This window comes from Corythoichthys intestinalis, chromosome 4 (genome assembly GCF_030265065.1).
Source record: "Corythoichthys intestinalis isolate RoL2023-P3 chromosome 4, ASM3026506v1, whole genome shotgun sequence".
Classification (NCBI taxonomy): Eukaryota; Metazoa; Chordata; class Actinopteri; order Syngnathiformes; family Syngnathidae; genus Corythoichthys; species Corythoichthys intestinalis.
Window position 1 is genome coordinate 48,339,410 of NC_080398.1, and position 15,782 is coordinate 48,355,191.

At 40.0% G+C, this 15,782-nt stretch overlaps 1 protein-coding gene across 2 annotated transcripts; it reads right to left on the reverse strand.

The window, feature by feature from the left end:
- Positions 1 to 2,834: 2,834 nt before the first annotated feature.
- gapdhs (glyceraldehyde-3-phosphate dehydrogenase, spermatogenic) lies at positions 2,835 to 15,657 on the reverse strand. Of its 2 annotated transcripts, none has more exons than XM_057834424.1 (11): positions 15,578 to 15,657; positions 8,400 to 8,457; positions 8,077 to 8,173; positions 7,588 to 7,694; positions 5,855 to 5,945; positions 5,657 to 5,775; positions 5,470 to 5,551; positions 3,877 to 4,028; positions 3,610 to 3,772; positions 3,429 to 3,526; positions 2,835 to 3,322 (listed from the first exon to the last, which is right to left on the reverse strand). In XM_057834424.1, the coding sequence occupies exons 2-11, from the start codon at positions 8,426 to 8,428 to the stop codon at positions 3,253 to 3,255; spliced, it is 1,008 nt and encodes a 335-aa protein (XP_057690407.1). In that variant the 5' UTR covers positions 8,429 to 8,457; positions 15,578 to 15,657; the 3' UTR covers positions 2,835 to 3,252. The 2 variants fall into 2 exon arrangements, with proteins under 2 accessions (XP_057690407.1, XP_057690406.1); XM_057834423.1 differs by lacking the exon at positions 15,578 to 15,657 and adding an exon at positions 13,619 to 13,722.
- Positions 15,658 to 15,782: the final 125 nt, after the last annotated feature.

Consider the following 15,782-nt stretch of genomic DNA (forward strand, 5'->3'; position numbering starts at 1 on the left):
GAAAAATTATAAAACCATAGAAAATTTTGGATAACTCCTTGTTATCGAGTTAACAATGAAATGACCCGAAAATGCCCGAAAATAGGAAGCGACTGAAAATCTACAAGAAATAACCCATAAGAGAGAGTGCAAACCATCCCCAACTGATTTCTCCCGAAATGTCATCTTCGGTTTGTTGTGCACCTGTGGACACACTCATAATTTACACATGCCAAAAATGAAACTTCAAACTGAGGTAAGCAATGTTAATGTGCCCAGGGGTGTGTTCAGCCAATTTGGGGGGCAGGTCCCCAGAGGCAAAATTTTGTCACTAACTACATATATTTCCAGCTCGGATGGTCAACATCCATTCAAAAGTGAGATGGTATGCCGGATGACACTTAATGACACCTGTCATAAGCAAGTCATTATTGCTCATGACAGTATCATTTCATAATTATGATGGTCTCATGAAAGTTTCATGACGTCCCTTTCAAATAAAGTGCTACCGGTTATTATTTTTGGGTGTAAATATCCCATAACAATGTGAGGACAGCTGCGGCCTATAGTCCGGTGCGGTTTATCTATGAACAAATGTTGTTTTCGTGTCAAATTTTGTGGGTGGCGGCTTATACTCAGAAAAATTACGGTAGTTTGACTTAAGTTAATTACTCGTTTAAATACTAATATTTAACATTCCTAAATATTGAGTTATAATATATAGTTTCATTTATTTTTCCCACCATTTTTCCTACCAAAACTGGTTGTGTGCTGGTCATCAGGCTACATCTATTAATTGATTGATGACAAGTGGCTAGCTTGTTTAACAGGTAGGACTGGGCAGTCGACTAATTTGGATTGGTCGTTTAGAGAGTTGCACAGAGACAAAGGCTACCTCACGAGACAAATACTTTAGGGGCCAGACACATACACTCGAGACTCTGCTCATTACGTGTTACCTGTGTAGGAGCTGCAGGCATGGGGGAGGAGATGACGTGGATGCAGCTGCTCCTCTGCTGTGCTGCTTTTACAATGTGCCGTCTCCGTGTTCACTCAGGGCGTTCATGTTGACCAATGATGAGCACGCCTGGCACAGGAGAGCGTGTATTTGTGCGACAGGAGGAAAGTGGACTCTCAGTGATCATGGCCGCAGCGTTTGGGTGGAGCACACAGATTGCTAACATAATAATGATGACTTAATATCCCAGATAAGCGCACTTCCTCGGTTAAGAAGGGCAACTGCTCCAGCACCACCTGACGTCTACCTGTGCACGCCACTGAATAAAGTATACCCTTTTAACATTAAGGGAAAAAAGTATGAATCTCTGTAATTCAGACTGTAGAGGACACCCGTGTATTTCATGACGAAGTCCATAACTATTCAAAAAATATTAAGATACATGTAAATCCGTCAAGGGTTCAAACCCTGGCTCCGGCCTTCTTGCATGGACTCTGCATGCCTGCGTGGGTGTTCACAGGGTATTTTGGTTTCCTCCCACATACCAAAAAGATGAATAATAGATTGATTAAACATCCTAATACAGTAGAAGTTAATGTGAGTGTGAATGGTTGTGTCTATTGTGCCTTGATTGGCTGGCGGTCTATTTAGGATGCACCTGCCCATAGTTGATGGCAACACCTCCAGTACCCTGGTGAGATCACAATAGATCAGTTTTGCGGAGTCAAAAACGCATCCACGATATGCAGGAACATCTTAAGACATAACCGGAAAACTGGTTAGACTGAGTAGCCTATGCTATGATGGTTTGAAACAGTCAAATTTTAAGCCAAACTTGCTTAAATAATTTTCTTTCATCATTGGTGTTGTGTCTCTGGACCAAAATTAAATAAACTACAATAAATTATATATATTTTTTAATATATAAATTTGATACTATACAAATAGTAATAAACACAAACTAATCTTAAACATATATTATTTTTGGTGGCTCTGAGGGGATATCTTGATCGACAAAATACATTGTATGCTTTTAAAAGTTTCCCCAAAGTGCTTTGTCTTGGTTTCTGTTTTTTGGGCTTCTGCGCCATGCTGGAAGGAAGTTAGTGGTTGGACCGGCTTTACCCAATTTCACCCGTGGCGTAAGGGAGTGGTTGTACTCATTTCGCCCAATTGGAAAGGTTTGTTGTGCATACTCTTAGACTTTTACCTTTCATTTGTATGGGCGGGGAATTATTGAAAAAGTTGCCTTAAATTTCCGACTAAAAACCATTACTTTGGCAAGCCAGCCTGACTTTCGACATGTGCAAAATACACGGCTATAGTTACTTCCCCCTCTGCTTTGAACCCTACAGCAGCTTGTGCACGAGCTAATTCAGTTTTCATGTTCATTTCGATGGGTGTGGATTATAATAATAAAGAGGGTATTTACCCAGTATGAATACATTGTCCTCAGATTATTGTAAACACTTAAATTGCTGGGCTATGGCTAGCTAAATGCATCTTTCTGGTATAGTAGTGTATTGTGTTGCTTCTGGGCTACAGTGTCTGTGACGCCTGCTTTCTAGCAACCTGACTTGTAGACCGGCTGTTATGTCGTCCACTGCACATGGGTTCTGAGCAGAGACCGTAAAGGTCAAGTTAACAGTTTAGTATACTTTCTATCAAGCAGACCAGCAGCAGGCTAACATTACAGCCGCACTTGGTGTTTCTTGTAGATCCAGCACTAGTGTTTATTAAACACTGTGGTACATACCTTTCAGCCTGTGGCTGTTTTGTGATAGGGCAATATAAATAAATTCAAGTTGTACCGTTGTCAATGGACAATACCGAAAACTCAGTATACTGTACGTATCCTCATTTATACATACATGATGAAAGAGGACATGTAGACACCTTTAAGGGGTTCAAGTTTTATTTTTTTGTCTCATTACTCTTTAGAGGAGTTACAGTCACTCAGCCCCATCGCCTTCCACTGGCAAATAAGCTTTCAAAACACCAACATGGAAATGGATACAGCAGTTAACGACAGCACTGAGCCATAACAACACATCTACTGCAGCAATGGGAGGTGAAGAGGGCAAGGACACACAGACACAAATACTGTCACCGGCCAGTCATGACATTATTAAAGGAAAAGACTAGATTAAATCAGAACACTTAACACATAGTTGCTGCGTTCTACTTGTACATAAGAGCTAAGGAAATGTGATCCCGTGACAGGGTTATCAGTGGAGCCTCTGTGTAAAAGAGAAAAGGGATAAAAGCATGTTTTCGTGGTCCCTTTCTGGATGTGCTATCAGCACAGGAAGTGTCTACTCCTTGGAATGCATGTATAACAGCAGGTCAGCAACACGGTGGCTGTAGCCATACTCATTATCATACCTGGAGCAGGGAAAGGAGAAATGAAAGAATGAGAGCATAAAATTCATTGTTTGCTGTCTGTAAAAATTGAAGTTGGGGACAAATACACACAAAAAACAAAACTAACCAGGAGATGAGCTTCACAAAGTTGTCATTGAGGGAGATGCCAGCACCAGCATCAAAGATGGACGAGTGGGTATCGCCAATGAAGTCGGAGGACACAACCTGCACAATAACAATACAGGTGGTCAGTGTTTACAAATTACATGGGAGTAAAACATTTCAGACATTGACATTATTTATGTCACCTGATCCTCTGTGTAACCAAGCACCCCCTTCATGGGCCCATGAGCAGCCTTCTTGACAGCTTCCTTAATCTCTGCATAAGATGCAGGCTTGGACAGGCGACATGTCAGGTCCACCACCGACACATCAGCCACAGGCACCCTGAATGCCATGCCTGTCAGCTTACTGGAGACAAATGCACATCATTACAATTTGCCGTTACTTCTTTGTGTCTCTTAACTACAGTACGAGGATTGATTCATAGCATGTGTTTATGTTCATGGCCTCACCCGTTAAGTTCGGGAATGACTTTGCCAACGGCCTTGGCAGCACCAGTTGAGGCCGGAATGATGTTCTGGTGAGCCCCACGGCCATCACGCCAGGCCTTGGCACTGGGGCCATCCACTGTCTTCTGGGTGGCTGTGTATGCATGGACTGTAGTCTACATAATGAAAAAAGGACTTTGCTTTCGATGTCATCATTCAATTAGTGAAATTACTATCAATACATATACAAAGTACAGTAGATACATTTTCAAACACAGTGATGTTGGCTGTTATTGCTGTAATTCACTAAGGCTATGTTTATACTGCAGGTCTAAATGCACACATCCTATTCCTGTTTTTTCCCCACTCAAGTGAGGTAAGGTCTGGACAGGTAGGTCGCATAAAAGTGGACCATGTCAAATCCGATCTAGGTCACTTTCGTATGTGGTTAAAATCCGATCTGGGCCACATTTTTCCAGAATGTGGCTGCAGTATCAACTGTCAAGTCTCCCAAAATGGAATTCATTAAGCAATTAAGTCAGCAAAGTGGCATGGAGGATGGAGCTGTGCATTGGCGTTAGCGCCCAGCTTGAGCTCGGCTTTCAGGCAGGCAGCGCGCTTGACCACAGTCAAAAAAAAAAAAAAAAAAAATGGGGGGGAAAAAAGCCTAAGAATGCTCGGTTTTCTTTCTGTGCGCCAAATGAGCAATATTTCAATACTTCTCACGTGTGTGCGTCATGCACACACAGCACAGGCATGCATTCTATCAATCCATATAAACTTTGAATATGAGACTAAACGGAGATTATTTATGTTAGTTATTTGTGCCCTCTTTTTGGAAATCAAAATACGATCACTCTAGAATGACGTAGAACCAGCATGTGTCGTCATTTGATTTGGTTCTTCTGCGCATGCCGGCTAGTTTGCTCAGCGCCTGTCAAGACTGCGAATAACGGCTGAGTTATGCTTCAGCGGCAGACCTACGCTGTCAAGGCAGACCAGATTTACGACCCTCTGCTGTAGCCTGACGTGCAGCTCCACAAAATTCTGACAACACGTCACGTCAACGCGTGGTTACGTGACGCAAAAGGACTGATTGGTCCGCTCAGACTGTTGTTTCCGGTTCAGCGGGAATTTACCATCATTTACAAACATTCTTGTCCTAACGACCAGCTCTGCAAGAGTCTTCTGCGACGCCTGCGCCTCAACATTTGTATGATCAATATTTGTTGTTCAATGTTAATGAGCTGAAGATCCACATTCAAACATTCCATCTCCGTTGGCATTGCTGTGTAACCGGAAGAAAACTAGAGGAAGAGGACATGAGTTGCCCAAAACCGTACAAACACAACATCACATCCCTCCAGTAGCTTGACGGTGAATTACAGAGCAACGTGTTCCCTTGCCGCAGAACTATCGAATGCTCATTGACGCCGTAGTTGCTACGCTGTCACCGCAGCCCAGAAGCATAACTCAGGTTTTAGTGTGCATGCGTAATACTTGTACGGGCTTAATGGGCAACGGCAGTCTGAACGGGCACGACAAAAAAAACATGACAAAAAAATCTGAATTGTGCATTAACACCTGCGGAATGAACTTAGCGTTATTGTGGCTTACCATGAGACCCTCGTCAATGCCAAAGTTATCATTGATGACCTTGGCCAAGGGAGCCAGGCAATTGGTGGTGCAGGAGGCATTGCTGTCAACAAAAACACATGTGGTCTTTGGTAAGGAGTCATTGGATTTGCATAATTAACATGCACAAACACAATATTAAAAAAATGAAGCTATCATACTGTATTACCTGACAATCTTCATGGTGGAGGGGTCATATTGGTCCTCATTGACACCCATGACAAACATGGGAGCATCGGGTGATGGAGCTGAAACTACCACACGGTGAGCCCCACCAGATATGTGAGCCTAAGTCCATGAGTAAAAAGGGCACTTGTTAAGAAACTTGACTGTTATATGCAGGCTTGTATTGGATAGGCATACATACAGAAGCCTTCTCCACATTGAGGAAGACTCCGGTTGACTCCACAACGTACTTAGCGCCAGCCTTGCCCCAGGGGATCTCAGATGGCTTCATACTAGATTGAGATAAAGAGGAAAATATATTGAGAAGAAGAGAAACATTTATAACTACTGCCTTAAAGGGAACCTCGGACTTAAGAGACTTGTAGGTTCTAATTAGCCACAAGTGTTCTCTTTTACTAAAATATGTTATTTGAAACATAAAATATTGCCATTGATTTAAAAATCTATAACATTTAGTATATGTTTTGACCTACGGAGGGCGCCATGTTTTATGGATACTTGTGGTGATGACGTAGATTGTCACTGTCACTCGAAGACTACTACTGGGTTACTGCAATTCCTTCGACGCGGCGAGATGTCCAACACATGCGCTCAGTCTTTTATTACCTTTTCATTGCCGCAAAATACTTTTTGCATGTGTTTCCCTCTCACAGTTTTAAGCATAGTGCTTTCTTGTGGTCGCTCTTAAGCAGATTTTTGATCTGTTGACCACATTAGTCACGTAACGTATTTAAACCACCCTTATTTGATATTACTACATTTAAGCATTTTCTTAAGGCATCTTTAGTTTATTCTGTCAGTATGCATCTAAACAAAACCAGTTGAAAGCGCACGGTAGTAATTTGGGTGTCATATTCACCTCTTGTAGGACGTTTTGCCGGTGTAGCACAGTTTGGTAGTTTTTTTCCCTACTCTCATCACGTTTCATCCAGTCTTTCCTGTTCATCTTGCTTTTGCTGCTCGTTTTGTGAAATATCGACAGTGGTGTCATGCTCAATATTGTTCCTCTCGGGTTCAAATTGAAAGGGTCGAACAGATGACATGTTTGTGTCGCTTGAGTCATACTCTGGAAGCTCTGCAGCGTAACCATGTGACGTCACCGCCCTGCGACGTGAACAACAACTTACTAGTTTAACCAATTTTACAAATTGTTTAAAAACGAAAACATCAAAATAGGTTTCAATATCAAATTATTTTAACTCATCATAACATTAATCTTTTAAGAACTACAAGTCTTTCTATCCGTGGATCCCTTCAAAGAAAAGGCGACACAAGAAGGGAAATATTTACATAGGAAGCCATGTTTAGTTGTTTAAACAGCAAGGTTGAATACTCCCTTTTGCCTTACAAAGTGTTGGGGCCAACCTACAGAAGAATTAAAGTACAAAGTATTTCAAAGGGTGCAGAGGCAGCTATTTCCTGTGACCCAAATACTTTTCACGTTGCCAGGAATTCACGTTGCCAGGAATTCACTTAGAAGATTAATCGGCAACAAAAAAAACTGGTACATTACTATATACAGTAGTAGGTCCCATCCATTTATATGTCATTTTTTTCCCACTGCATTAAGCATCACATAGGTGTGACCTGGTTTAAGTTTGATACCAATGCATGTTGTCAATTAACTGCAATAGACTTTGAAATGCAAACCACTAGCAAAATGAGTGAATCTAATTTGACTTTGTCACAACGGAAAAACGTATCGAACTCATTTTTCATCTAACGTGCCCACTTCGCGCTTGATACATATTAACTCACTTCGGCTAGAAGCAATGACACAAATAGATTCGCACATTCTAAGCAAGTGAGACTCCACATATTTGCATAATCCACACCTTTCATTTTTACTTCAAATAAGCAATCCCAGTGGAACAGCATAGAGTTTATGTCTATGCATCTACCGTTGGCACCTACCATTGGTAAACAAAGATTGACTGGCCATCCACGATGAGCTTTCCATTGTCGGCAGAGACTTCTCCACGGTAACGGTTGTGGGTGGAGTCATACTTGAACATATAGACCTAAGAGGCAGAAGCAATAACATTGTTTAGTATGCCCAATGAAAACACATTTAAAATGAATGACATGTAAAATTTAATGCACTTTTTCAAAAAATGACTAAATACGAAAAAGCTAAAATAAAAAATAATTGTAAAAAGACATGTTTGGACAGCCCTGGTTTAAATAAAGAGCTGGCCAGTTATTTTTTGGATGTAATCATTTATATGCCCATACATTTTGATTCCTTTATATGGATTTTACTTTTTACGTGCAATTTTTTTTTTTTTTTAAATATTTATCTCTTTATCTTACTTTTCTTATCCTAGGACTGATATCAAATCTCTGAACTTTTATTTAAATATTATCAATTTTATTTTCATATATATCATTATATTCTCTCACCATATACTGCAGGTCAATGAAGGGGTCATTGATGGCCACAACCCTGATGCCTTTCTCAAGGCAGGCTCTCAACACAAGGCGGCCAATACGACCAAAGCTAAACAACAAAGACATTGTTAGTTCCATTTCACTGTCATTTCTAGGATGTAACATGAAACTGCATTCCAAATATTTTTAATGTGATAAACTGCCAAAAGATATCTTATCATTTAAACTCTAATGTAACATGAACATTCTGGTAAGACACATTCAGCTGCAGAAAAGACAGACCACTGTATGCTGTATAAAATTTTACAACCAAATGTGTTTTTCATTTAACGCACCCATTGATTCCAACACAGAGATCTGACATGACTGAAGCTTCTTGGGGTGCCTGGTTACCTGGGGGGGGGGGGAAAAAAAAGAAAAGAAAAACAAAAGTTAACATAAAAAGCTTGTTGACAAAAACTGGACATGAAGTGCTAAGCAGCAAAAGAGGATACCAGAGGATTTTTTTGGAGAATACCAAAGCCAAAAATCTCTTTAATTATAGCCACGTACTGTTTGTGCTTGCTATTGACGGCCATGTACGTCCATGCCATTGTATGTATGTCGATTCTATTGATGCCAATGTACTTGGATTCCAATGACACATATGTAAGTCGATGCAATTGACGGCCATGTACTGTACGTCAAAAATTTAAACAGCAAGTGACCTGATATCAACAGTACGTGACCCCAAAATCAACAGGAAGTGACTCCAAAATGCTCCAAAATCAATTGGGCAGGTCTTAAATCTGTACCTACCACAGCAAAGCTCCCATCGCAATTTCTCCATCAATTGCAGTTTCTATTTCTTTTTTTTTTTTATTTATTTATTTTTTTTTGTTATCATTATTATTATTATTTTATTAATTGTTTCTAGTTATGAATGTGAAAGTGATTTAATTAACGCCAAAACTCATGTAAATTTCAGACTTTAAAGTAGGCTATATTATGCCATTGTACATACTATATGTGAAAACATCTCCAATGTGGTATGCTTTCATCCCAGTAAGTTGAATGTAAAGGGAGTGTATAAATGGTGGGCAGGGAAAATGGAGGTTTTGAAAATGAATGTACTCCAAGTGGTGGTATTGTGTCATGTATAGACATGTTTGGAAAACAATGGTGGTTATGAAAAAGGAGGAGGGAACAAGCAGAGAGGCTGGAGTACAGAACTGCAACCAGATCAGACATGATGGCTGGTATCAGATCAGCTATGTGGTCCTCCTTCTCTGTGGTTCTGCTTACCTTTTTTGTCCTTCATTTTCCTCACCCTGTGTCAAGTTATGCCTGTCTTTACTCCAGTTTAATAGAAGTATTTTGCTGGCTCTCATTTAGAAATCGGGAGTGTTTTACTAGACTTCCCCTGTATTACAGAATTTGGTATCATTAAACATTTAGGAATGCAAATTTCTTTGTAAAAGTTGCCATTGTTGATAAACCAGTAGCATTGACCTGCTTCAGCCTGGGAGTGTGTGTGTGTGTTCAGGTAAGTAAGGGCACCTTAGGCTGTCCTTGATTCCGATTGGATGTCATTTTAGACCACTATAATCTCCTTAACTGATGTGAGACTATACAAGTCTCACTTATATTGGAGACTGGACAGGCTGTCAACCAGATGAAACCTATTATGAGAACACTTCAAATAAAGAGATAGCGATATGTACTTATATAATATTTAGTGTTAACCAAAAAAAAAAAAAAATAACCTATCAAGGTCACTAGTCAGGAAGACGCGTATTTCAATTACTTTCTTCCTGTATGGTGAGATTAAATTGACAACTTCAGTCCACCATGTTGTGTTATGTTATTCTCCGTTAAATACAACAGAAACAAGTGTGGCTGTGAGCTCCCTTTTTACTTCTACCCATCAATCACCTTGTGTTTGTTGACAAAACTCAGCATTCACCCCCTTTGTCTTGACTTTTTCTCCCTTCCTGGCCCTGCCTAAGATTTCTGAATGACAAAGTGGCCTGACATAATCAGGAAACGAAATATATAGTGTTCTATTGCTACACTTGATAAAACGTGGGGAAAAACTTATGTTATTGTTAGATTCTCCAATAAAAGCATATATTTCCACATATTTTACTGAATCCATTTTACTACTTTGTTCATTTTTCTGTGCTTAAGTACTGTGACAGTTTGCTCTAAGACACCACTCAAGGCACCAGGGGACATGGTTTTAAAAACATTTAAAATAGGTAACAATGTTTTCTTTATTATTTCATTATTACTTATATTATGTCTATATTTGACTCATGTTTGATCTTTATTATGTACAGAACTTTGAAAAGTGACTTGTTAAAAGTTGCAGTTTTTTTTAAATGCATTTAGATGAATTGAGTTTGTCTTTATTTTGAATCCCAGTCTCATGGTTTAAATTCCTCCTTGCTATGAAATACACATAATACAGTAGTCATAATCATGGTTTAATACTAAAAACACAATTATAAGTACTGTATTTCATTAATCAAAAAGACAGTAATGAAAAAGAGGAATAAAAGCCTGCGCAGACAGGGGGATGGCATATCTTCTTAAGAAATATGTGACAGGCGCTTTTTGTAAGAGCATACTGAACATCAAATCAGTACAGCCTACTTGAAACGTCAGCTGCCCAGGTATCTGCATTTATTGCGGAAAAAAATTCCAGGAGCAAGTGCAGCCACGCAAACCCAACTAGAGACCATACGGTGAAAGGGGTTTATATTCAGCTCTTACCCATGCAAATGTAGAATCTTGTATTAAACTGACATATGCCATTTCAAATTAGCATTGAAAAGTATTGCAGTAGTTACAGTAAACTTACTGAAAACTGCCATTTACACTTTGAATTCAATCAAATGACAACATTGACTGATCCTGTATTCAGCACACGCTCTCACATTCCCACACATTACATTACCTCAGCCAGTGCACAGAGGCTGCATTGTGCTAAGCAGACGATTCAAGTCAAATGTTGTGAACAGCAGTTTAAAATCTGATGACACTCATTAAATGTCAATGGCGAGGATTTCACCAATTCTCTAATGGGCTCATCATGGCCATCTTTTTCTGACAACGCTGGAAGGCAAAACCACTACTTAACACCTACAAGATTAGAACGTTCCATCTTATGGCCGCATTCTTTTTCCTGCATTCAGTTGCTCAGTCGTTCAACTTCTGTACCATTAATCCTCAAAAAGATTGTGGGGTGCTGGAACTTATCCCAGCTAACGATGGGCAGGAGGCAAGGTACACCCTAAACTTGTTGCCATTAGATAGCTTTACTTTATTCCTCTACACTGAAAAAAATAACTGGATTTACTTGATAAAAATCATTGTAACAATTTGCAATTACCTCTATTAAGTAAATTTTACTTGATATCACAAGCAGTAAAACTGCTTGTGAACTGAACGTGATATTGCATGCAGTTAATTTACTTAAAAGTAAGCGCATATTGTTACAATGATTTTATCAAGTAAATCCACCAGTTTTTTTTTTTTTCGGTGTACCTTCTCACCTCCACTCGTTTTCATTCTTTTTCTATATTTTCCAATTACAGTTCAACCCCCCCCCCCCCCCCCCCCAATCATTGTGAGAATATGCGGTACGGATAATGAATGGATGAATTGAGCACCCCCTCCCCATCAAATTATTTGTTCCTTTTTACTATTCTTTGTCAATCCTGTCCAGCTCGCTCTGCATACACTGCCCTCCCTCTGAGCTGTGACCCATTTTCTGAGGAAAAGGGGTGGGTGGGATTTGGAGGAGCCATGAGGTTACATTACTCTTGCATTGTCTGTTGTATGAGACAACCGGAGTAGTCGATAGAGGCGACAAATTCATTTCTCAGATACCTCCCCCAGACAACTAAATGTTAACTCATTGACCATCCCCAGCTTTTCTGTCTAATCCTTAGCCTCTCTTGCCTATACAAACTTTCATTTTGCTTTTATCCCTCTGCTACACCCTTTATTCCAAGTGTACTTTTCCATTGCAGTGCACTGACTGGCGGTAAGCCAGGAAGAACATCCAGTTAGCGCATGTTTATACTTGTGGCCCACCTCCCAGAGTATAGAGGCAAAGCCTTTGGTGGCAGTTTTACTCTGTTAATTTTACCATATAACCAACTCCCACTACCTTCCTCTACTCCCTTTCCATTTGGAGTTATGTCGCTTTGCTGCCACATTTTTGTCCAACACACTCGCGCAGTTTGGCTGCACATTCAGCAGGCTTTACACAACATCCTGCAGTCAGCGATGCACAATTGACACGTCTGCTCTTTTGTCCCTGTGGCATGCTTGATCAGCAGCTACCAAAAAGACTTAGTTGATGGTGGGGCTTTTAGCTGGTCACACTCAAGTTTTGTTTAGCCGGATGCCCTTCCTGTCACAACCCAGACATTTTTTTTTTTTTTAAATCCAGGCTTGGGATCGGCGGTGACTCAGCATTCTTTCCTGGCATATACACTAATCCAAAAAAGTTTTAAAACTTAAAATCTAATGTATAAGGCAGCACAAAGTGCATGCTTCTACATGCACATGAATAAAAGGTGTGCAGAGAATTCAAAGGAGACATGTCATGTGATGACTCTGCAGAGGAGGTGCATGTAGCGAATTCAAAGGAGACATGTTATGTGATGACTCTGCAGAGGAGGTGCATGTAGGCAAGTCCTTCCTAAAGAACACTACCACAATGCAGCATTTTAAATCAGCCATGGTGAAGAAACTGGTTAATGTATATGTTAAAACGGTTTTAATATTAACAGTAATTCAATTTACTATTAACTTTTTATGAAGGTTTCTATAACATGACATCAAATTTGGTCCCAGCTATAGAACACACGAGACATGTGTTTTTTCATCTCACAATTCGCATGGATATTAGTCATACTATTAGTTCCTGCAATAAGACCATGCAACTCCCCACCACTGAGTAGTGGAGAGCGGGGTCTGTTTTTTTTTCATTTTTCACTCTATTATAAACATCTTTCAATCATAACATATCAGAATTATCAGTCACCTATACAGAAAAGTCTACTTTATCTTGGATTGGACATTATTTTTTCTCTATTTTTTATTCAAACAATGACTTTTATCAAAGGCAGCCTGACACTTTGTGACAATCATCCGGAATGGGTGTCATGAACTCTGGGGTTGATTGTCACTATCAATTTTAATGGGGTTTAATTTAAAAATGATGACAACATATAACATTACCAAGAATACATTATGACATTATTATTATTATTAAATTGGAACAGGTTTACTATGCTGCTTCGCCAGAAGAGACAAGAACTCATTTCACTGAAGAAATCATTTAAAGGTAGGTCGTATTCAACTGAACTAAATTGAGCCCAGAAATGAACATCAACACATTGTGCGATATCTATTCACTGTCTGAAGCACAGTGATAGCAGATATAGGGACCCCAAATATGAGTTGTTTAATGCAATAAGAGTTAGTGTGTCCATTGCCTGCACACTACTAAGCACAATATTATGTTTTACTGACTTGGATGTTTTTTTTTTTTTACCTAAACGTTTTGCATTCTCCGATGTACACCAGTGTTCTCCAACCCGGTCCTCAAAGGCCCGCTGTAGGTCGTGGTTTTTGTTCCTGGCGATCCAGCACAGATAGTTGAACCAATGAGGTTTCTGCTAAAACAAGTAGCACCTGGCTGCAATTAACTGATTGCACTTGTAAAACACCAGATTGGTGAAAAAGTGTCGTCATCTTGTATGGTTGGAATGAAATCCTGCATCCACAGTCTTTGAGGACAGTGTTGGAGACCACTTATGTGCACAACTGAGCTGGAAAACAATCTTACTGTGTCCTGTGTAGTGATAATGAAAAAACATTTGAATCCTTCAATCTGTTGATGGTATGACAACAATCCACATCCAAATCGGGACAACCAACCGAAAGTCGCGTTTTTTGGCTAAAAGCTAAACTACCAGCTAGTTAGAGAATGTAAATAAAAAAGGTATCTTTGTCCTCATGCTTTTTTATGGCAACACTCTAATAACAATAAACCTATTGTGTGAACGCCCATAAAAAGAATAGTGAAGACATTAAAACGTTTAAATTGACCTTAAATAAGTAATTGCTTTTAACCTCAGTGTAATGTGCGGCCTTACAGTAGAATCCATGTTCATTTTTATTTTCTGGGCACCATGATGACCGTTTCAATGCTGATACTGGGAAACACCGCCCTCTGGCAGTAAAGTTATAGCATGTGTGACAACTAACACACAGGCCATTAAACCCCGCTCTCCCCTACTGTCTACCATGTTGATTCAGTGTAGTCAACCCATCTTAAATGTATCTGAGATGCAAAAGACTGATCTGTACAACTACATTTTCGCAACAGCTGCAGGCCTGTGCATCGACCTTCCCCAGCTGGATTGATGACCTTCAGCTACGAGACACGGCCTTACATGGCTGCATCTGCACACCATTACTACACCAGTGAAACGCAGAGTAGGGTCGCTCACACTAGAAGCAGAGAACTTATGAAAAGAGATAGCAAACAAGAGTGGAGAATAAATATAACTAAAAGTGATAAGGTCACTCATACTGTTCATGTTTTACATAAAAACGTGGAAACGGAATGTTGCTATGTTTTGATGGAACAGTTAAGTGAATTATATCAAGTCATCATCTCTAAAAACCTGCTTAGTTAGTACATCCCCAGGGTTGCGTTCAATGTCTGCTTGCATAAAAGAGTCAAACGAGCCAAGACACCAAGCCTTCATAACGCTACGACATCCAAGCACGTAGCTCTTTCCCCCACACAATTCAACCATATAACTGCCTCAAAGCAGCAGTATAACTGGCAAATAATAATATTTTACATGCAAGCATTTAAGTGAGAAAACTATATCTATTGCGTATTATTTAAATGTAGTTAAAGGAGAATACGTTGAGCCTGGTAAGGTTACGTAACATGGACGCTATAATACACTTCCGCAAAGATGCCGCAAAGGGAGCTACCAATGTCACGCAGCAAGGCTGCTCCTGCGTCAGAACAATGTAAACGCGCATACCGTTGTTAACGGTTTTGTATAAGTGAAACTGGATTACTTGAAGATTTAAAATAACCAGGAGGACCAAATGATGCAACAACGCATGGATTACACAACAGTCAAAACCGCATCCCCTCCCATCCTCTGTTTTATTCTCAATTCCGGAAGGAAGTAAAGCCGACTACAATACAAAATTCGACATCCCTAATATCGACCACTCATCTTCTGAATCTGAAAAGAACAACTACAAGTTAATGACTGCCCAGATAAGACGTCGGCACATACTTATATCATGATGTCGTCGTCACTTCAATTCTACACCAACAGAAAAGCTAGCTTTGAACATCTTATCTTTTTGCAATGAAAATACAAACCAAGTGTTCGACGTAGTTAACAAAATGTGTCAAATATTTGATGCGTGCTGCTCAAATGTGTTCGGAAAGGGATAAAGGAGGCTTAAAGCTTACCTCAACAACTGATGCTTCCTTGAACGTGAGTGCGGAACCTACTGGACCGCCTTCCGCTTTTATATATGCCACGTGCCTCAATGGCCGGGTTTCCCTGGCGACGTGACGTCACGCCATCCTTTGCTGCCAGCGTCCATTCTGAACGCGGCATCTCACACGGCCGCCATGTCAGATGCTACAGACTAGCAACTCTTTAATTTGAGTG